This window comes from Xenopus laevis, chromosome 7L, assembly GCF_017654675.1.
Source record: "Xenopus laevis strain J_2021 chromosome 7L, Xenopus_laevis_v10.1, whole genome shotgun sequence".
Lineage (NCBI taxonomy): Eukaryota > Metazoa > Chordata > Amphibia > Anura > Pipidae > Xenopus > Xenopus laevis.
Window position 1 is genome coordinate 61675593 of NC_054383.1, and position 23980 is coordinate 61699572.

The following is a 23980-nucleotide window of genomic DNA, read 5'->3' on the forward strand; positions in this document are numbered from 1 at the left end:
GCAGGGCTGCTGGCCCTGTTTGAGGGCAAAATCAAACCTCTCAACATTTCAGAAACAGAACAGAACAACAGAACAGAGAGAAAGGGGACAAAAAATCTGCTGCATGCAAAGAAAAAAACGTTGGCTACCTCAGATGTGCGAGTATAGTTATATATTGACCCCAGAAATGGCAGCATAATTACTAAAGAAAATAAGTAGGACCAAGTTGGACCTATCTTGTATATTTTCTCGAGAAGCAGGGAGCAAAGAAGAACTGAAGCCAAGCGGGGCAACACAGGAAATTTACAGCAATCTGGGACAGTGGGCCGTGACCTTTAAAAGGGATACTTGGGAAGTATGCAAAATTCCAGAGGGGGCCAAGTACCCCCCACCTTGCCCCTATTTGTGGACACACATGCTTACTTGCAGTCCATTATATGTTACTTGGATAATACAGAAACAGCTTTGTCCTATTAATCTCAGCTAGTCTGCAATTACACTAGAATAACTGAAGGTAAAACATTCAAAACTTTGTAATTGTTATCCAGTGAGACCTAGCAAAAGCCTTATAACACAAATGTTTTCCCATCTTTTAAAGGTACTAGCTAAATAGGGCAAAACAGAGATTACAAACAACTCTTAAGCTAGTGGCAGACTTCAGAAATGCGAGGCGATCCCGCCGGCGATTCGTATTTTAGCTGGCGGGAAGGCAGTACAGGGAGATTAGTCTCCCGCAGAAGAGGAGATTTGTCCTGGGTGACTAATCTCCCCGTCTGCCACTAGCCTTAAGGTTAGTTAGTTAAGGTAAGCGTACAGAAGAATGTCTGTCAAATATAATTTACATTTTAAGGAAAAAAATTATTACAAATTTAGCAAGGAGGCGAGTCGGGCCTTATAATTAGGAATTTCTTCATGCAACTCATTCTATATGACTTTATATTTTAAAACCGAGACAAACTCACATGGTGATCATAAATCCACAATATTACACTGTCAACCCCCACACTCACAAATGATCAGATTGTTGGCACCTACATGAATGTTTATTACAGGATCTGTAAATTAAAGGAATTGTTCAGTGGAAAAATAAAAACTGGGTAATTAGGTAGTGCAAAAAAAAAAAAAATGTTTCTAATATATAAATAATCTATAAAGGCTGGAGTGGCAGGATAGCCAATATAGTAGCCAGAACACTACTTCCTGTTTTGCAGCTCTCTTGGTTTCCACTGATTGGTTACCAGTCATTAGACATGAGCTAATAAAATCACAAAGTTGAAAGTGAACTACAACTAACAGTGTGCTGCAGTCATTGGATTTTGTATTGGTTACCAGTCATTGACTTGATGGGGGGGGGGGCACGTGGGTCAAAACAGTTTGCTTTTGAATCTGAGCTGCATATTGAGGATCAATTGCAAACTCACTGAACAGTTATGTCCCATGTGATCCCCCATAAAGTCGCTGACTAAGTTCCTTTAAGGAGAAAGAGGTAATATAAATCAAATATAGCCCTAAATGTATCAACCCCCATAGACACTTCACAAATAACGAGCCTGTCTCACGATTCATACACCTAGAGACTCCAATGCCACTTCAATGGGAGAAATACAGCATTCAAAGATATAGAGCCTCCCCTTTCCTAACACCATGGAAATAGGGAGATGAAAGAATGGATTAAGTATGGCAAACTGGGCTACAAATTAACTCCACTGAACCAATCCACATTTATAGGCCATTATTATGTTGGCTTTGAAGAAGCCAACATACTGTTCTACTAGTTCAGCTCGTTCTTCTTCTTATTATGTTGGCTATGAAATAGCCAACATACTGTTCTTCGAGTTCAGCTCGTTCTTCTTCTTATTATGTTGGCTATGAAATAGCCAACATACTGTTCTTCGAGTTCAGCTCGTTCTTCTTCTTATTATTATTATGTTGGCTATGAAATAGCCAACATACTGTTCTTCGAGTTCAGCTCGTTCTTCTTCTTCTTATTATTATTGGCGAACCCCATTTTCTAAACGCTACTCCTCCTACAGTTTTAGGGGTGCAAGCGCCAAACTTTCCACACTTATTCCTCTTATAGCAAAGTACGTTGCTTGTGCTTTAATAAGCGATCCCACCCACCCCGCCCCTGTGGCGACCCCCAGACGACCCCTTGTTTCCCATTGACTTTGACAGGGAAAAATTTCAAATCGCCGCCACTCGTACAGTTTTGAAGATACAGTCCCCAAACTCGGACCACATATTGTTGATGTCACCCCGAATAAAAATAAGTATTTTGGGGGGGGCACCCCAAAGTGGGCAGAGCTACCAACGCCCAATGAAAATTTAGCAATTTTCTATACGCTACTCCTCCCAGAGGTTTAGGAGTACAATTATGATACTTTGCACACTTGTTCGGCTCATACCCGAATAGGTTGCTTGTGCTTTGTTAAGCGATCCCACCCTCCGTGCCCCTGTGGCGACCCCCCGACGACCCCATTTTTTCCCCATGACTTTCATTGGAAAACTTGAAACTTTTGCCACTTGTACAGCTTTGAAGTTACACTCACCAAACTTGGGTCATTTAGTCATGAGGTGAAGCTGAAAAATTCTGTCCTATTTTGGGGACCCACCCCGCCCCTATTTTGGGGACCCACCCCGCCCCTGTGGCGACCCCCCGACGACCCCTTTTTTCCCATTGAGATTGACAAGGAAAAATTTCAAATCGCTGCCACTTGTACAGTTTTGAAGATACAGTCCCCAAACTCGGACCACATATAGTTGATGTCACCCCGAATAAAAAAGTATTTTGGGGGGGCACCCCAAAGTGGGCGGAGCTACCAACGCCCAATGAAAATTGAGCAATTTTCTAAACGCTACTCCTCCCAGAGTTTTAGGAGTACAATTATGAAACTTTGCACACTTGTTCGACTCATACTCGAATAGGTTGCTTGTGCTTTGTTAAGCGATCCCAACCTCCGTGCCCCTGTGGCGACCCCCCGACGACCCCTTTTTTCCCCATAGACTTTCATTGGAAAACTTGAAACTTTTGCCACTTGTACAGCTTTGAAGTTACACTCACCAAACTTGGCTCATTTAGTCATGGGGTGAAACTGAAAAATTCTGTCCTATTTTGGGGACCCAAAAAAGTGGGCGGAGCCGCAAACAACCAATCAGATTTTCCCTATTGACTTCAATGAGAAAATGTAAACAGCTGTAATTCTCACAGTATTAAAGCTAGAGCTCTCCCAAACTTGGCACCGTGGGTCACTGGGTGACTCGGCTAAAATTTACCTAAAGTGGGCGGAGTCTACAACAGCCAATCAAATTTCAGCCATTCAAATAAATAGGAAAATGTTAAACTGCTGCCGCTCTTAGACGGTTAATGGCAGGGTCCTCAAACTTGGCACAGTTGGTCACTGGGGGACTGGGATTAAAATTAAGAAAAGTGGGTGGAGCCAAAACCAACCAATCAGATTTCTTTGATTGATTTTAATGAGAACAATTAAGAAGGCTGCCATTCTCTCAGTATTGATGTCAGAGACCTTGAATATCACAAATGTGGTCGCTGGGGGTTTCCACTTCAAGTTTAGAAAAAGTGGGCGGAGCCACCAACAACCAATCGAATTTCATTCATTGATTTTCAATAGAAAAAAATAAAAATGCTGCCATTTTTACACAATAAATGACAGCATTCCCAAACTTTGGAATGTTAGTCACTGAGTGACTGTGGTTCACAATTAGGAAAAAAAAGGGGCGGGGCAACAACAGCCAATCAGATTTCAGCCATTGACCTTAATTAAAAATGATAAACTGCTGCTATTATCACGGTTTAAATGCTAGGTGTACCAAACTTGGCTCAATTACTCACTGGGTGACTTGCGGTCAAAATTTAGGAAAAGTGGGTGGAGCCAAAAACGGCCAATCAGTTTTCACCTATTGACTTCAATGTAAAATTTTTGATTACTGCCGTTCTCACAGTTTTAAAACCAGAGGTCCCAAACTTAGCACTGACCATGACTAGGTAACTGGGGTTAAAATTCAGAAAACTGGGCGGAGCTTAAGACAGCCAATCAGATTTCTTTGATTGATTTTAATGGGAACAATTAAGAAGGCTGCCATTCTCACAGTATTGATGTCAGGGACCTTGAATATCACAAATGTGGCCGCTGGGGGTTTCCACTTCAAGTTTAGAAAAAGTGGGCGGAGCCACCAACAACCAATCGAATTTCATTCATTGATTTTCACTAGAAAAAAATAAAAATGCTGCCATTTTTACACATTAAATCACAGCATTCACAAACTTTGAAATGTTAGTCACTGAGTGACTGTGGTTCATAATTAGGAAAAAAAGGGGCGGGGCAACAACAACCAATCAGATTTCAGCCATTGACCTTAAAGAAAAATGATAAACTGCTGCTATTATCACAGTTTAAATGCTAGGTGTACCAAACTTGACTCAATTACTCACTGGGTGACTGCGGTCAAAATTTAGGAAAAGTGGGTGGAGCCAAAAACAGCCAATCTGTTTTCACCTCTTGACTTTAATGTAAAATTTTGTATTACCGCCGTTCTCACAGTTTTAAAACCGGAGGCCCCAAACTTGGCACTGACCATGACTAGGTAACTGGGGTTAAAATTCAGAAAACTGGGCGGAGCTTAAGACAGCCAATCACATTTTACCAAACGCTATTCAATGGGAATATTTAAATTCCTGTCAATCTTACACTGTTAATGTAAGAGTGCTCAAACTTGGTCCATTTGGTGAAGGGGTGACTGGGATGCAAATTTTTAAAAGTGGGCGGAGCCAAAAATAGCCAGTTTGTTTGAATGGATTTCAATGGTAAAATTGGATTGGCTTTAAATTTCACCGTTTTAATCCGGATTCTACCGACTTTGTGTACTCTCTAGGCACCGGGGGCGACTGGGCAAAACACCTATAGCGTTTCATAGCCAACATCCCGTGGTTTCTTCAGAAACGACACCCTCTAGTTATTATTAAAATTATTATTATTATTGGCGAACCCCATTTTCTAAACGCTACTCCTCCTACAGTTTTAGGGGTGCAAGCGCCAAACTTTCCACACTTATTCCTCTTATAGCAAAGTACGTTGCTTGTGCTTTAATAAGCGATCCCACCCACCCCGCCCCTGTGGCGACCCCCCGACGACCCCTTTTTTCCCATTGACTTTGACAGGGAAAAATTTCAAATCGCCGCCACTCGTACAGTTTTGAAGATACAGTCCCCAAACTCGGACCACATATTGTTGATGTCACCCCGAATAAAAATAAGTATTTTGGGGGGGCACCCCAAAGTGGGCGGAGCTACCAACGCCCAATGAAAATTTAGCAATTTTCTATACGCTACTCCTCCCAGAGGTTTAGGAGTACAATTATGATACTTTGCACACTTGTTCGGCTCATACCCGAATAGGTTGCTTGTGCTTTGTTAAGCGATCCCACCCTCCGTGGCCCTGTGGCGACCCCCCGACGACCCCATTTTTTCCCATAGACTTTCATTGGGAAATTTGAAACTTTTGCCACTCGTACAGCATTAAAGTTACACTCACCAAACTTGGGTCACTTAGTCATGGGGTCAACCTGAAAAGTTCTGTCACATTTTGGGGACTCCAAAAAGTGGGCGGAGCAACAAACAGCCAATCAGATTTTCCCTATTGACTTCAATGAGAAAATGTCAAACACTGTCATTCCCACAATGTTAAAGCCAGAGACCCAAAACTTGGCACCATGGGTCACTGGGGTTCAAATTTGGAAAAGTGGGCGGAGTCTACCACAGCCAATCAAATATTAGCCATTTGTTTCAATGGGAAAGGTTAAAACTGTCGCCGCTCTTAGATTGTTCATGGGAGGGTCCTCAAACTTGGCACAGTTGGTCCCTGGAGGACCGGGATCAAAATCTGGAAAAGTGGGTGGAGCCAAAAACAACCAATCAGATTTCTTTGATGATTTCAATGGGAAAAATTAAAATTGCTGCCATTTGCACGTTATTGATGTCATGGACCTCGAATATCACAAATGTGCTCACTGGGTGTTTGCACTTCAAAGTTAGGAAAAGTGGGTGGAGCCACAAACAACCAATCAAATGTCATTCATTGATTTTAAAGAGAAAAACATAAAACTGCTGCCATTTTTACAGGTTAAATGTCATGATTCCGAAACCTTAAAGTGTTAGTCACTTGGTGACTCTGGTTCAGAATTAGGAAAAAAAGGGGGCGGGGCAACAACAGCCAATCGGACTTCAGCCATTGACCTTAATGAAAAACGCCAAATTGCTGCTATTATTATGGCGTCCATGCCAAGTGTCCCAAACTCAGCACAATTACTCACTGGGTGACTGTGGTCAAAATTTAGGGAAAGTGGGCGGAGCCAATAACAGCCAATCAGATTTTACCTATTGACTTCAATGTAAAAGTTTCAAATACTGCCATTCTCACAGTTTTAAAGCCAGAGGCCCCAAACTTGGTACAGACCATGACTGGGTGACTGGGGTTAAAATTTGGAAAACTGGGTGGAGCTTAAAACAGCCAATCAAATGTTACCTATTGCTAATCAATGTCAATATATAAGTTGCTGCCATTCTTTCACAGTTAATGGCAGGGACATCAAACTTGGCACAGTCGGTCACAGGGGGACTGGGGTTCAAATTTTAAAAGTGGGTGGAGCCAAAAACAGCCAATCAGGTTTTTTGGATTGATTTGAATGGTACAATTTGATCTGCTTCGATTTTCACAGTTTTAAACCAGATTCTACCAACTTTGTGTACTCTCTATGCACCAGGGGCGACTGGCCCCAACACCTCTTGCGTTTCAAAGCCAACATCTTGTGGTTTCTTCAGAAACGACACCATCTAGTTTGCATTTACAGTTATGTGTCATTGTTTTTGCCCTAAAAACATTTAAAAAGATATTCAATTTTTATTTCTGTTTGTTAGCTGTTGGTATATTTTAAGAGTACCTTACAAAGTCATTACGTCTTGTGCTTGGATAATTTGTTATGAGCAGTTGACTGTAATTTTGCAAATCTCAAAAATGGAGGCTCTAATATAGGGCTACTGCGAAGGAAAAAGGCCAATTCATAACCTTTCCAGGGTGTTTTTTAATATATATCAGAAAAAACAAAATTTATAAACTTTGCAGTTTGGATAACAAAAATCAATTTCCCCAATTTGGATGAATCAGAATAAGTAATTTCTAAAACAATTTAACTGCACATACAGTGGTGTGAAAAACTATTTGCCCCCTTCCTGATTTCTTATTCTTTTGCATGTTTGTCACACAAAATGTTTCTGATCATCAAACACATTTAACTATTAGTCAAAGATAACACAAGTAAACAAAAAATGCAGTTTTTAAATGAGGGTTTTTATTATTTAGGGAGAAAAGAAATCCAAACCTGTGTGAAAAAGTAATTGCCCCCTGAACCTAATAACTGGTTGGGCCACCCTTAGCAGCAATAACTGCAATCAAGCGTTTGCGATAACTTGCAATGAGTCTTTTACAGCACTCTGGAGGAATTTTGGCCCACTCATCTTTGCAGAATTGTTGTAATTCAGCTTTATTTGAGGGTTTTCTAGCATGAACCGCCTTTTTAAGGTCATGCCACAACATCTCAATAGGATTCAGGTCAGGACTTTGACTAGGCCACTCCAAAGTCTTCATTTTGTTTTTCTTCAGCCATTCAGAGGTGGATTTGCTGGTGTGTTTTGGGTCATTGTCCTGCTGCAGCACCCAAGATCGCTTCAGCTTGAGTTGACGAACAGATGGCCGGACATTCTCCTTCAGGATTTTTTGGTAGACAGTAGAATTCATGGTTCCATCTATCACAGCAAGTCTTCTAGGTCCTGAAGCAGCAAAACAACCCCAGACCATCACACTACCACCACCATATTTTACTGTTGGTATGATGTTCTTTTTCTGAAATGCTGTGTTACTTTTACGCCAGATGTAACGGGACGCGCACCTTCCAAAAAGTTCAACTTTTGTCTCGTCGGTCCACAAGGTATTTTCCCAAAAGTCTTGGCAATCATTGAGATGTTTTTTAGCAAAATTGAGACGAGCCTTAATGTTCTTTTTGCTTAAAAGTGGTTTGCGCCTTGGAAATCTGCCATGCAGGCCATTTTTGCCCAGTCTCTTTCTTATGGTGGAGTCGTGAACACTGACCTTAATTGAGGCAAGTGAGGCCTGCAGTTCTTTAGATGTTGTCCTGGGGTCTTTTGTGGCCTCTCGGATGAGTTGTCTCTGCACTCTTGGGGTGATTTTGGTCGGCCGGCCACTCCTGGGAAGGTTCACCACTGTTCCATGTTTTTGCCATTTGTGGATAATGGCTCTCACTGTGGTTCACTGGAGTCCCAAAGCTTTAGAAATGGCTTTATAACCTTTGAAATTGAACTCAGGTGTGATAAACCACTGTAAAAGGTAGGGTATATATCAGCAGCCAGAGGACCATCCATAAATATTTGTATGCATTTTTTCATGTTGGGGTCTTTACATGGCTCCTACTTCAGTAATCCTGAAAAAGTAGTGATTTTTTTTCTTCTCTGTAATAGTAAAACAGTACCTTATACTTGATCCAAATTAAGATATAATGAATCCTTATTGGACACAAAACCAGCCTATTGGGTTTATTTTATGTTAACAGGATTTTCTAGTAGACTTAAGGTATGAAGATCCAAATTACAGAAAAATCCGTTATCCTGAAAACCTCAGGTCTCGAGCATTCTGGATAACAGGTCTCATACCTGTTTAATGTTTTTAAGAATTGATCCAATTATATTCTACAGATATTATCTGTAATCTGCTATTTAACCTGTGCCATTTAGCACTTGAATGACTACCTCCAAGGCTACACCAGCAGCTTTTATAGACTATAGTAGTGTTTCTAAAGCATACACACCTGTTTTTAACAGTGCAGGGCAACAGTATGTTACTGTTCCCTTAAAACTACACATCTGGTATTGGTGCACTTAGTAGACATGGGCTGGAAAAAAACATGTACAGATATGGGATCCATTATCCGGAAACCCATTATACAGAATGCTCCGCATTACATCTCATTACAAGGCCATCTCCCATAGACAATATTTTATGCATAATCCAAATTTTTAAAAAATGATACAATTTTTCTCTGTAATAATAAAACAGTGCTTTGTACTGGATCCAAATTAAGATATAATTAATCCTTATTTGAAACAAAACCAGCCTATTAGGTTTAATTGATGTTTACGTGATTTTCTAGTAGACTTTAGGCATGAAGATCCAAATTACGGAAATAAAACCCAAGGCAGAAGTCTTAAGGGTGGAGTTCTTCACCAATGGTCAAGAGTCCAGCAAATTAATTGTAGGGGTATGCTGTAGACACCCTAATGTAAGTGAGGAGGAGGCTAAGCTCCGGATGCAAATAGAAAAGGCTGCTAGCTTGGGTAAAGTAATGATAATGGAGGATTATCCAGATATTGACTGGATCAACAGTAATGCCAGATCAGTTAATGGGAACAAGTTTATAAACTTGTTGCATGACAATTTTATGGCACAGGCTGTTGAGGAGTCAACCAGAAAAAATGCTATTCTGGATCGAGTGATGTCAAATGACCCAGAACTGATAGCAAATGTGCAAGTAATAGTGTGGGTAATAGTGACAAAACGTTATATCATTCAGTGTCCGGTGCAAAAAATAAATACACACTGGGGCAACAAAGAAAAGCTAATGTTAGTGCCTTGAGGCTGCCCTTCAGAGCATTGATTTGGGCATTGTGTTTTCAGCTAAAAACACAGAACAGAAATGGTTGTCATTTAAAATGATATTGAATCGTTACTGTTCTCAATTTATATCTTAGGAATGTGTAGAAGCATTCAGAATCAACCTATGTGGCTTAATATAGTAGTAAAGAAGTTAATAGGAAAGAAGAGCAAGGCATTTAAAAACGACAAGTCTGTTGGGACAGAAACTGCATTTAATGAATATAAACACTATAATAAATGTTGTAAAATAGCAATCCGGAAGGCAAAGAAAGGAAATGAAGAGTTGTGGCTGAGGCCAAGACTAACCCAAAAAAGTTTTTTAAGTATATAAATAGTAAAAAGATGCGGGTTGAGAGGTTGCTATCTTAAATAATGGTACCAGTATGGATGTAACAGATACAGAAAAGGCAAATGTGCTAAATCTGTTCTTTTCTTCGGTGTATACAATAGAAGAGTATGAGTTTCCAGACTCACTTCATGGCTGAACTGATGGCTCAACTCAATCTAGTCAGGCTCCAGGGCATGATGGCATACACCCCCCGGGGGTTCTAAGAGAGCTTTGTTCAGTTTCAAACCAGCCCCTATTTTTGATTTTCTCATAGTTAGTTACATAGTTAAATTGGGTTGACAAAAGACAAAGTCCATCAAGTTCAACCCCTCCAAATGAAAACCCAACATCCATACACACACCCATCCATACTTTCACATAAATGATATATACCCATATCTATACTAACTATAACGTTTAGTATCACAATAGCCTTTGATATCTGTCCAAGAAATCATCCAAGCCACTCAAAGGCATTAACAGAATCAGCCATCACAACGTCACCCGGCAGCGCATTCTACAACCTCACTGTGAAGAATCACCTACGTTGCTTCAAATGAAAGTTCTTTTCTTCTAGTCTGAAGGGGTGGCCTCTGGTACGGTGATCCTCTTTATGGGTAAAAAAGGTCCCCTGCCATTTGTCTATAATGTCCTAGTAAAGTGTAATCATGTCCCCCTCACAAGCGCCTTTTTTCCAGAGAAAACAACCCCTACGTTGACAGTTTACCCTCATAATTAAGTCTTCCATTCCTCTAACCAGTTTACAAAACTGCACTGCATACTCCAGGTGAGACTTTACCAGAGACCTATAAAGAGGCATAATTATGTTTTCATCCCTTGAGTTAATGCCCTTTTTTATGCAAGACAGAACTTTATTTACTTTAGTAGCCACAGAATGACACTACCCAGAATTAGACAACTTGTTATCTACAAAAAACACAAAACAGACTCACTTTCATCTGGTATGGTACCTATGGACTGGAGAAAAGCGGATGTCATTCCAATACTTAAAAAGGGATTACGTTATCAGCCTGGCAATTATAGGCCAGTAAGTTTGACATCTGTGGTGGGCAAATTATTTATAGGCTTGCTAAGGGATCACATTCAAAATTTTGTCCTCGTGAATGGCATTATGAGCAGCAATCAGCATGGCTTTATGAAGGATAGGTCATGTCAGACAAATATAATACAGAACTATACAGCCCAATTAATTCCATCCAGGATGCGGCATCCTTGCAACAGGATCTTGACAAACGGGCAATCTGGGCAGCTAAGTGGCAATATCGATAAATGTAAAGTCATGCACCTGGGAAGTAAAAATACCCAAGCCACTTATACCCTTAGTGGGAATGCAATAGGTAAATCCATTATGGAAAAGGACCTTGGAGTCCTTGAAGATGATAAACTGGGCTGTAGCAAGCAATGCCAGTCTGTACCATCAAGGGCAAATAAGGTCTTGAGCTGTATTAAAAGGGGCATTGATTCAAGGGAGGAGGTGGGGGGGTCATTCTTACACTTTCACTGGTAAGGCCCCATCTAGAATATGCCATACAGTTTTGGTCTGCAGTGCTCAAACAGGACATTACTGAATTAGAGAGGGTACAGAGAAGGGCAATTAAGCTGCTAAAAGGTATGGAAAATCTTAGCTATGAGGAAAGACTGGCCAAATTGGGCATGTTCACGCTGGAGAAGAGGTGCTTAAGGGGTGATATGTTAACTATGTATAAATATAGAAAAGGATCACAATAATCTCTCTAATGCTTTATTTACCAGTAGGTCTTTCCAGCTGGCACAAGGTCACCCATTTCAATTAGAAGAAAAGAAGTTCCGCCTAAATAATCGGAAGGGGTTTATTACAGCGAGAGCTGTGATGAAATCCTCTCCCTGAATTAGTTGTACAGGCTGATACATTCGATAGCTTTAAAAAGGGGTTGGATGGCTTTTTAGCAAGTGAGGGAATACAGGGTGATGGAAGATAGCTCATAGTACAAGTTTATCTAGGGACTAGTCTGATTAATTTCCCCCCCCCCCTCTGAGGCAAATTGGAGAGGCTTCAGATGGGGTTTTTTGCCTTCCTCTGGATCAACTAGCAGTTAGGCAGGTTAATAAAGTTAAAAGGTTGAACTTGATGGAGGTGTGTTTTTTTCAACCTAACTTACATAAATTGCTACACAGTAGCCTCCTGTCATGTCTCCTGGTACCTGTACTTTACAAATCTTCATCATCACAGCAGCTCTGGAACAATTGCTCTTCTTTTTTCTATGCTGGTTTAATAGCAGCGGTTGTCCTGGATTGCATGCATGCATATAAGGGGGTTGTAATTGCCAGCGCACTGCAATTCACATGAGCTGAAAACTGATAAAGCAATTTCTTGTCTCTCATTTACACTGCTCCTATGTCATAGTAACATAGTAAGTAAGGTTGAAAAAAAGACATGTCCATCGAGTTCAACCTTTTTTTTTTTTTTATTAACTACCTATCGGACTAGTCCCTGGATCAACTTGGACTATGAGCTATTTCCCATAACCCTGTATTCCCTTGCTTGCTAAAAAGCTATCCAACCCCTTCTTAAAGATATCTAATATGTATCAGCCTGCACAACTGATTCAGGGAGAGAATTCCACATCTTCACGGCTCTCACTGTAAAAAAACCCTTCCAAATATTTAGGCGGAACCTCTTTTCTTCTATTCGGAATGGGTGACCTTGTGTCAGCTGGAAAGACCTACTGGTAAATAAAGCATTAGAGAGATTATTATATGATCCCCTTATATATTTATACATAATCATATCACCCCTTAAGCGCCTCTTCTCCAGCGTGAACATCCCCACCTTGGCCAGTCTTTCCTCATAGCTAAGATTTTCAATACCTTTTACCAGCTTAGTTGCCCTTCTCTGTACCCTCTAATACAATAATGTCCTGTTTGAGTGATGGAGACCAAAACTGTATGGCATATTCTAGATGGGGGCCTTACAAGTGCTCTATACAGTGGAAGAATGACCCCCTCCTCCCTTGACTCTATGCCCCTTTTAATACAGCTCAAGACCTTATTTGCCCTTGATGCTGCCCACTGGCATTGCTTGCTACAGCCAAGTTTATCATCTACAAGGACTCCAAGGTCCTTTTCCATAATGGATTTGCCTAGTGCAGTCCCATTAAGGGTATAAGTGGCTTGGATATTTTTACATCCCTGGTGCATGACTTTACATTTATCAACATTGAATCTCATTTGCCACTTAGCTGCCCAGATTGCCAGTTTGTCAAGATCATGTTGCAAGGATGCCACATCCTGGATGGAATTGGGCTCGATAATTGTGTGTCATCTGCAAATACATTACTTACAACACCCTCCCCTCCCCTGTCATAAGTAGACTGCTGTAACAGGCACCCAAAAGACAAAGACTGGAGAACTATTTGGTTCATTAACACTCTCTCACAAATACTTTGTAGATCTAGGGAACTAATATTCTTCCTAAGAGTATGAGTAGTCACTACTAGTGATGGGCAAATCTGACCTGTTTCGCTTTACCCGAAACTTCCTCCAAATGCAACTTTGCAAAGCGGCCTCATAGGTTTCTTTCCACTGGCAAGAAATAAAATGCCAGCGGGAAAAGAAATTTTATTTTCTGAAGTCACTGAAGTTGCCTTGCAGGGAAACTTTGGAAAACGAAGAGTTGCTCATGGTTTCCAATTGGTGATTTACACTATTGCAAGCATTTTACGATTTGTCTGCCAAGACAGGACAGATTTAAAATGTACCAGTACTCTAAAAAACACAAACATTTGCTGCACTTTTACATGCACTGAAATGCAATGGACAGCACTTTTCATATTTTCAATACTTTATTACTTAAACTAATCCAATGTCAGCCCTCCCTGGTAAACCTTTTGCTCACCAGTTACACACTCTGCCAGTTCTCTTCCTTCGATCCCCTCCCCTCTTCTGCGCAGTAGTCTTGCCAAAGCGGGCACCCCATCACAGTTTTTCACAGCCATCTTGTTTTCCCTTGCAGGTCCATAAGATAGATTCTTAAGGGCACCACATGCTGCAAGTCTTATAGGTGCTCGAGGATCCTCCAAAAGGCTGATCAGGGGTGGTATTCCACGCAAGCGGCATACCTGGAATTCATTATTTTACCATGAGAATGACAAAGTCCTAATTAAACGGATACTGCCAACAGAAAGCAAAGTGTTTACTTTTAACTTAAAAAGCAGGCAAAATATTGTATAGTGTACTATAGTTTTAGAAACATTTTTTTACTTTCTTGCTTTAAAAAAGTAACTGGTACTTTTTGTTCTTGGGTGAAATTTATTTCCTAGTATTCCCCTTATATTTATGTTTTCCTTCTGGCAAACAGCATAAGGCAAAAAATACAAGAAAATTCCTGTTAACACTAGTTAGACAGCCCTTTAGTTCTAGTTAAATTTCAATGAGCAGTAACAGCAAAAAATTGACGGGTTTAGAGTAATTAAACATATATTATACTGGTACAACTTGCGTATTCGCTTCATAAATTCTGCTATAGTTTATATATACAAGCTGCTGTGTAGCCATGGGGCCAGCCATTCAAAGCTGAAAAAGAAAAAAGGCGCAGGATACACAGCAGATAACAGATCAGCTATGTAGTATACAATGGGATTCTTCAGAACTTATCGGTTAGCTACGATGTATCCTGTGCCTGAATGGCTGTCCCCATGTCTACAAAGCAGCTTTTTATACAAACTATATTAGTGTTTCTGAAGCAAATACACCAGTTTTACCAGAGCACAGCAACAGTATATTATGTTGTCCATGCTTTATAACGCTTTCATTGTTAATAGAGGTTACTGCTCCTTTAAGCTGGCCATAAATGTAAAAATCAGCTTGTTTGGCGAGGTCACCAAACAAGTGAATCTTTCTTCCAATATGCCAACCTTTAGAAGCCAAACGATCAGATCACAATGAAGATATGCAGGTAGTTAGAGGAAGACCAAATCAATGAGCCAAAGCGGTCCTCATCCCAACAAGACTTTTAAACCTGCATGACAGACATCTGGTTGATTGCTGACAATCTGATATCAGTCAGCCAGGCCCAATAGGGGGCCACATACATGGGCAAATAAGAAAGTGGTTTATCTGATTAGGCTGAATTGGCATCTTAAATTTACACACATATGGCCACCTTAACTCTACTTATAACAGGGGAGGCTGTAAGTATGTTACCAAGTATTATGGTAACCCTGCCCACATCGATTTTCCGAACATAGTTTAGAGAGTTTGGCCATAATTCTCTATATATACACAACATTATGTTAATTACAACATATCTCCCAATGCTTTATACTAAATAAGAAAACACGAACAAACATACCTCTCTTTTTACATCTTCATTCCGGTAGGAGAGATGTTGCAAATAGGCAGCTGCATTTAACCTCACAGCATCGAGAGTATAGCTAAGCATTGCCAAAACCTCTGGAAGTTCTGGATGTCTCCAAGGTCCACTATTAGGTGCCAAAGTCAATGGAGCAGGTCCAAGACTAGAGAGGCTACCGGAAGTTGGAATTGACCCAAAATGATCGGAGAGTGGATCTTCGTAACTCCTGAAAAAAAGAAATTCTGATTTTAGAAAGCATTATAATGAATGTCCCCAAAACATAATCTCTATTTGCATAACGTCCTTGAAAAGCTTCAGATACCTGAAATATTGTGCACTTATTATACAGAACTTGAATATATGAAGTATTGTTCATTTCGATTGCTTTCGATGCTTTCTTTATGGAAATGCTGCCAGAATGAGGATTTTAAGATTAACAACATGGTAACTTAAACACACAGATGATATATTCCCCGACATCATATTTCTCTACACTCAGCCCCTTCTACATGTGGGACATTCCAAAGTTTCTGAATTAGAACACTGACATTTTTTTTTCAGATGAGAACAAATACGCTAATGACTGTACACAATAACGGATAATTTTACTATACTAAGCTTACTAAATATTGTTTACAAAAAAAGGTAGGCAAAATCAAATTAAAACAATAAAAATTAGGGCACAAACTGAAAGTAAAATGGTTGGTACCTGAATGTTTGACTACTTCAGATTGCTAAATTCAGTGCAGCTTACAGGGTTACAACACATGCGCGGTTTTCAAAATTTTTAAAAGTGTACCGGCAATGAAGCATCACTGCAACGAATGGAAAAAAGGTCCTTACCGAGTACAGCAGAGAGGACTAAGAAAACAAAGTAATTAGAAATAGATCTAGGCAGGAAGATCTTGTAAAGTCATTATTTCTTTATGTATAAAGTGCGTGAGTATGTACCCTGGCACAAGCATTTTAATTGTACCAAAGGAATGCGGTTGAACTCTATGGACAGTTGAATCTCGCACACATTACAGCACACTTTTGAATGGCCCGGTAAAAGTACAGAGAATCACTTAAACAATGATGTAAATTACATTACATACAAAAATGTTAATTTCTAATAGTTGGTTGAAAAGGCTTTGCTGGTAATGACAGCCTGAAGTCTTGAACTTATGGACATCACCAGATTCTGGGTTTCCTTCTTTTTAAAGCTCTACCAGGCCTTTACTGCAGAGGCTTTCAATTGCGGTTTGTTAGTGGGCCTTTCTGTCCGAAGTTTAGGTGACTGACTTGGCCATTCATGAATTCCACTTCTTTGCTTTAATAAACTCCTGGACTGCTTTGGATCATTGTCCATCTTTATTATGAAATGCATCCCAATCAATTTGACTGCATTTAGCTGGATTTGAGCAGACAGCATGTCTCCAAACACCTCAGAATTCATTCAGCTGCTTCTGTCCTGTGTCACATCATCGATAAATCCTAGTGTCCCAGTGCCACTGGCAGCCATGCATGCCCAAGCCATCACACTGCCTCAGCCATGTTTTATAGATGTGGTATGCTTTGGATCCACGTCTCCTCCATACTTTTTTCTTGCCATTATTCTCCAAAACTGAGCTGGCTTTTTTAGATGTTCTTTAGCAAAGTCCAATCTAGCCTTTCTATTCTTGATGCTTACGAGTGGCTTGCACCTTGCAGTGCACCCTCTGTATTTACTTTTAATGCAGTTTTCTCTTTATGGTAGACTTGGATATCGATATGCCTACCTCCTGGAGAGTGGTGTTCACTTGTTTGGCTGTTGTGAAGGGGTTTCTCTTCACCATGGAAATGATTCTGTGATCATCCACCACTGTTGTCTTCCGTGGACGTCCAGGTCTTTTTGCGTTGCTGAGTTCAACAGTGCTTTGTTTCTTTCTCATGATGTACCAAACTTTAAATTTTTCCACTGCTAATATTGTAGTAATTTCTCGGATGGGTTTGTTTTTTGCAGCTTAAGGATGGCTTGTTTCACCTGCATGGAGAGCTCCTTTGACCCCACGTTGTCTGTTCACAGCAAAATCTTCCACATACAAACACCCCCCTTTTATCTGCTTCATTGATAATGAAATAATGAAAAAATGGCCCAAAGCTGCCCATGAAATAGCCTGGGAGTCAATTGTCCAATTGCTTTTGAGCCCCTGAAATGAAGTGATTGTGTTAAAAAAGGCTTTAGTTCCTCACATTTTTATGCAATCTTTTTGTTCAACCCACTGAATTAAAGCTGAAACTCTGCAGTTCAACTGCCATGAGTTGTTTAATTTAAAATTCATTGTGGTAACGTACAGAACCAAAATTAGAAAAAAGTTCTCTGTCCAAAGATTTATGGACCTAACTGTATATATGTGTGTGTGTATAGAAAAGGTCCTTAGATACTGTGACCAAGATTGCCTTGACAGCAGGATGGATTAATGAAAACACTTACCAGTTTTTGATTACTGATTTTCCAAAAATACCCTTCATTTATACTTTACCAAAAATCCATAAATCTCTGTGGGAACCCCCTGGTTGCCCTATTATTTCAGCGATGGGGTCACTATTCCAACCTGTAGCTAAATACATTGATTATTATTTAATACCACTGGTACCACTGGCCCAGTCCCACCATCCACCACATGTTCCGAGGGGTTCTACAACTCTGCTCTTGCCAATTTGCCTCTACGGGCTACTCCAGTGAACTGATAAATGAGCAGCTAGATTGAGCAAGTCTAAAGACTCAAATAGAACGGTTACAAACACAGAGAGGGAGCCCACAAACTACCCCTGAATTAATCTTTGTGATGGATTGGACAGATACAAGTTTTCAGGTGAAAAAAGCGCTTTCCAACAGGTGGGAAATTTTCAACTCTGATACCAGCCTACCCTTTTTTGGCAAAATAAATCCACTCATAGCCTACAGAAGAGGCTGTAGTTTAAAGTGATTTGATAGATACCAAAAACAAAGGAGCCACATGGCTTAATAAACCTCTAAAAAATGGATGTTTTAAGTGTGGCAATTGCCTGACATGCAGCGGGATGCTACAAGGGTGCCATTTTACTCACCCATTGGCTAACACAGAAACATACTCTACCAAAATTCAGGCACATAATCATGGCATAGAATTATATAAATATATCACACATATAATCATATAATTCTATGCGCTAGTGCACTCGAAGATACCGTCAATGCCGGTCAAAATCAGATAAATGTCGAAAATCACAAAAGGACCGCAGTCATAGGACTTTCCTTGATGCAAAAAAAATGTTTTATTTCTATGTTTCGGCTCCTAACTCAAGCCGTCATCAGGAAGTGCATACAACACAAACAATATCCCTTGATTGCCAACTAGACCTGTGTGGGTACATGGGTCAATGTCTTGGCCCGCTTTCCACAGTCTTTTAGGGTAACAAAGCAGTCACAGTAGTCGCTCTCCTTAAAGGGCATGTAAAGTCTAAAATAGAATAAGGCTAGAAATGCTGTATTTTGCATACTAAACAAACTTACTGCACCAAAAGCCTAATCAAACAAATTTATGCTTTCAAAGTTGGCTACAGGGGATCACTATCTTGTAACTTTGTTAAACATCTTTGCAAGACTAAGACAATGTGCACATGCTCAGTGTGGTCTGGGCTGCTTAGGGATCATTGTAAACAAAGCTGATTGAGTTCTGCACGGCTGGGAAGTAAGGCGGGGGCTCCCCCTGCTGTTCATAAGTATGATTGTTTCCCTGCTCAGCAGTTAGGGGCCGTCTGACAATTCCTATCCACAGCAGTAAATGAAGGGAGAATTTCACTGCATACAGTCAGGTTTCTTATGAAAACAGTACACATTTTTTCATTAAAGTATATTGGAGATAGTTTCTTTTTCATTAAAGAAAGTAAAAATTGGATGTTATCTTTTTTGCCTTTACATGCCCTTTAAAGACAAGTGCCTGCAGTTTATTCTGTTACATAGTCTTTGGTAACAAGCACACAAAGGAAATGAAAAACAAGGAAAAATAAAACCTTGCACTAGAGCGCTGGCTAAACACAGTTGGCAGCCTAACTACAGTTGGGTGGCTTTCCCAACACCAACTTAACAGCAAAAAACAAAATATAGATCAGTCACTGGCAACCAGTACCTTTCCTGTGCAGTGCAGCTCCTGCTCTCTCTCTCACTCTGAGGTGGGAGGGGTCCCTCATCCCAAGGTCAGTGAGGTACTTTATCTGGAGCAATTACCTTGCAGCTTTGGTCTGTATTAATTATTCCATGTTCCAGGGGGTTGTATATAGCACCCTGGGAGAAATATATCGCCCATCTATAACTAACCCAGCTGCTTTGTTACACATCCTCCCACCCAGCTCAGACCTAGAAGGGTGAGCAACCATGGACGTAAGAGTATAACCTTGACAGCCCATCAGCATTGCCTTGTTTTATTCCAGCCCAGGTGTTCCACAGTGAAACATTAGGGCTGCAAGCTCAGAAGCTACCTGGTAACCCTTGCACTTTTGTCTTTGTTCTGTCTCATTCAAGTCAGTGGGGCATGGTCTGTAATAAGCCTGAACTGTCTGCCCAAGAGATAATTTCTCAATGATTCCAAGCCTATTTTATGGCTAAACATTCTTTCTCCACAATTGAATAGTTCCTCTCCTGGGAACTAAGTTTTCTACTTAAAGGACCAGTAACATCAAAATTTTTTTTTTAAAAAATTAGTTAGTATACAACGAAAAATAAACACCAAGACAAATAAAACTTTTAAATTGCAAAGCCTTTATTAAGAAATAACTTACTGAAACTCCACCTCCTGTCCTCTTCAGAAACGGCGAAAAGGCGACCATCCATCCAGCGGTGCTCGATTTCTCCTCCCTGGCTGTATTCTGCATTGAAGAGAGAAGAGGATGGAGCGTGACGGGGCCGCTGTTCTTCTGCAAATAATCCTCACAGCATTGGCAGTAACAGCGATACATGGAAAGTGTATTTTCTATGCCAGATATGATGGCCAATGCTGTGCTCTTTGCCACTATATCACTACAACCTAGTACGGAAATTTGAGTTGCGCTGTATCTAACATCTCGGCGGAACTGAGCGAGTCTGCGTTGAAGAGTGGGGCTGGGGAGCTCCGTGAAATTCGGGGATTGCCTGAGCGCGTGACCCTGACTTATAAGATAACGTGTTGTCGCACAAAGCCCTCCCGCACGTTTGTATGGGAGCTTCCGTGCCGGTATTTAGATCTGCCACCCCGCCCGCGTCTCCAGCCCGACACCCGTGCGCTTCTCTAATGGCGCCTGTCCCTCTGTGCCAGAGGGGGGTGTTCGTGATAGTAATGGAGCGCAGCATTGGCCATCATATCTGGCATAGAAAATACACTTTTCTATCGCTGTATCTGTGCTTGTCGCTGAGCGTGACGGGGCTGCTGTTCTTCTGCAAATAATCCTCACAGCATTGGCAGTAACAGCGATACAAGCGCAGATACAGCGATAGAAAAGTGTATTTTCTATGCCAGATATGATGGCCAATGCTGCGCTCCATTACTATCACAAACACCCCCCTCTGGCACATAGGGACAGGCGCCATTAGAGAAGCGCACGGGTGTCAGGCTGGAGACGCGGGCAGGGTGGCAGATCTAAATACCGGCACGGAAGCTCCCATACAAACGTGCGGGGGGGGGGGGCTTTGCGCGACAACACATTATCTTACAAGTCAGGGTCACACGCTCAGGCAATCCCCGAATTTCACGGAGCTCCCCAGCCCCACTCTTCAACGCAGACTCGCTCAGTTCCGCTGAGATGCTAGGTACAGCGCAACTCAAATTTCCGTACTAGGTTGTAGTGATATAGTGGCAAAGAGCACTGCATTGGCCATCATATCTGGCATAGAAAATACACTTTCCATGTATCGCTGTTACTGCCAATGCTGTAAGGATTATTTGCAGAAGAACAGCGGCCCCGTCACGCTCCATCCTCTTCTCTCTTCAATGCAGAATACAGCCAGGGAGGAGAAATCGAGCACCGCTGGATGGATGGTCGCCCTGTCGCCGTTTCTGAAGAGGACAGGAAGTGGAGTTTCAGTAAGTTATTTCTTAATAAAGGCTTTGCAATTTAAAAGTTTTATTTGTCTTGGTGTTTATTTTTCGTTGTATACTAACTAATTTTTTTAAATTTTTTTTTTGATGTTACTGGTCCTTTAAGTAGTTTACTGGGTGCTCCTCCCCATTCACTTCTTGTGACAGAACCACCCCATAGCCAACATCCGAGGCATCTGTTCGCATGATAAATCGCTTTGTGAAATCAGGCACCAAAGGAGCTTCTTTTAACCTAACAAAAGCTTCTTCAGCTTCTGCTGACCATCGTACTACTACAGGAGCTTTTGCTTTAGTAAGGTAAGGGCTGGCAATAGTAGCAAAATTAGGGATGAACCTTCTGTAATAGCTAGTTAAGCCCAGAAGGGTCCTGACTTGTTTCTTGGTGGAAGGTCGTGGCCAGCTCTGAATAGATTCCACCTTTGTGATTTGTGGTTTAACTAGACACCTTCCTATTAAAAATACCAAGTATTTAGGCTTCATCAAGCCCAATATTAAAATTTTTTTTAATTTTTTTTCTAATTGAATCTAGAAAAGCTTGAACTTTTGGTAGGTGGGATTCCCAATCTGTGCTGTGAATGACTATGTCATCAAGTTGCTGGGGCCCCATGTAACCCAAAAGATAATACTTTATACTGGAACATGCAGGAGTGGAAAATGCAGTTTTCTCTTTTGCTTGTTTTGTAAGAGGAACCTGCCAAAAACCTTTTGTCAGGTCAATCGTTGTGAGGTACCTTGCTTTCCCTAACTGCTCAACCCTAGGCATGGGATAAGCATCAAATTTATATAAAGCACTTAACTTGCAATAATCATTGCAAAATCCAATTTCCCCATTGGGTTTTGGGACAAGGAAAATAGGACTGCACCATTCGCTTTGGGATTCCTCAATCACATCAAGCTCCAGCATTTTTTGTACCTCCCTATTAACCTCTCTATGAGCTTCAGGTATTCTATATGGTTTGAGATATACCAATTTCCCCGGATTTGTAACAATGTTATGTTCAATTATTTTAGTTCACCCAGGCATTGCTGAGAACACAATCTTTATTACGGTTCACAAAATCTTTTACTTCAACGCTTGTGGGGAGTCGACAGGGTATTGGCTATGTTTACCGTTGGTGCTTTCTCCACTTCAAGAGGAGATTGGGATACCATTAAACACCTCCCTGTCCTTCCACGGTTTTAGCTGGTTAATGCGATATATATGTTTCGGCTTCCTTCTACCAGGTTGCTGTATTTTATAATTAACCTCTCCATAGTTCATATGGGCCATGCCAAGTTGCTAGAAATTTATATTCTACGGTAGGGAATAGGACAAGTACCCTGTCCCCTGGCTGAAATATACGCAACCTAGCATTCCTATTGTACGAGTCTCTGAGCTCTCTGGGCTTTTAGCAAATGCTCACGTACAATAGACATAACAACCTCAATCCTATCCTGCATCAGAGCCACATGTTCTATAATGCTCTGGAAAGGGGTAGTTTCATGCTCCCAGGTTTCCTTTATTATATCCAACAACCCTCTGGGGTGCCGGCCATATAATAATTCAAATGGAGAAAACCCTGAAGACTGGGGAACTTCCTGATTGAGAACATTAAATAAGGCAACAGGAAGTCCCAGTTTTTCCCATCCTTGTCAATCACTCTGCAGAGAATGGTTTTAAAGTTTTATTGAACCTTTCGACAAGGCTATCTGACAGAGGGTGGTAAACAGATGTCCTGAGATGATTTATTTGCAACAACTTGCACAACTCTTTCATGGCCCTAGACATAAATGGTGTCCCTTGGTCAGTTAGACTTTCCTTTGGAATACCCACCCTACTAAACATTAACTCCTTTGCAATAGTCTTTGATGATGTATTGCAGCCATAGGGGAATAGCCTCAGGGTTTTTTGTGGCATAGTCCACAACAACTAGAATTGATATATAGGTGTCCCCTAGCAGATTTTATAAGTGGTCCCAATATAAACTTTCAGGGGGCAGTATGCTGGCAATCAGGACATGAGGATCAATACTTGCTAATGGAGGCAAATACACCAGGTCAGTAAAACCTACTTAAAACCCGTTCCTTCATTTTCTCCACCCCTAAATGCCCTCCTAATACGTGACTATGTGCCAGCCTTAGTACCGCATTATGGAACACCTGGGAAACCAGTAACTGTTTGTGTACAACATAATTTCTTTTTTCTATACGATAGACGAGGTCATTAGAGGGAGGATATTAAAGGGAGACACCTGAGTTATACACAGCCCCATTTGTCACCTGAACATTCTGCCTTGGCTCCACCAAAGTGGGATCCTCCCACTGAGCACTATTAAAATTAATAGGACTGACTTCCAGGTGAGCCAATTCCTTATTTGTCTCATCAGAAGTATGGGGCTCAGTATCACTACTTGTGTTATCCCTTACCAAAGCAGGGAGAGGGGTTGGGGCCTCATCACTTTGTACATCAGCAAAGGGAAATACATACTCAAGGTTATCTGTATCCCCTAAGGGTTTTTGTTATTTACTA

General features: G+C 40.9%; 1 protein-coding gene across 6 annotated transcripts in view; it reads right to left on the minus strand.

Annotated features, from left to right (window-relative positions):
- ctnnd1.L (catenin delta 1 L homeolog) overlaps window positions 1–23980 on the minus strand; it is a 123050-nt gene that overhangs the window by 34469 nt on the left and 64601 nt on the right. For all 6 annotated transcript variants that reach the window (NM_001088999.2, XM_018224359.2, XM_018224358.2 and 3 more), the window contains 2 exon segments: window positions 13940–14162; window positions 15395–15623. In NM_001088999.2, the coding sequence (NP_001082468.1) occupies window positions 13940–14162; window positions 15395–15623 (452 nt within the window).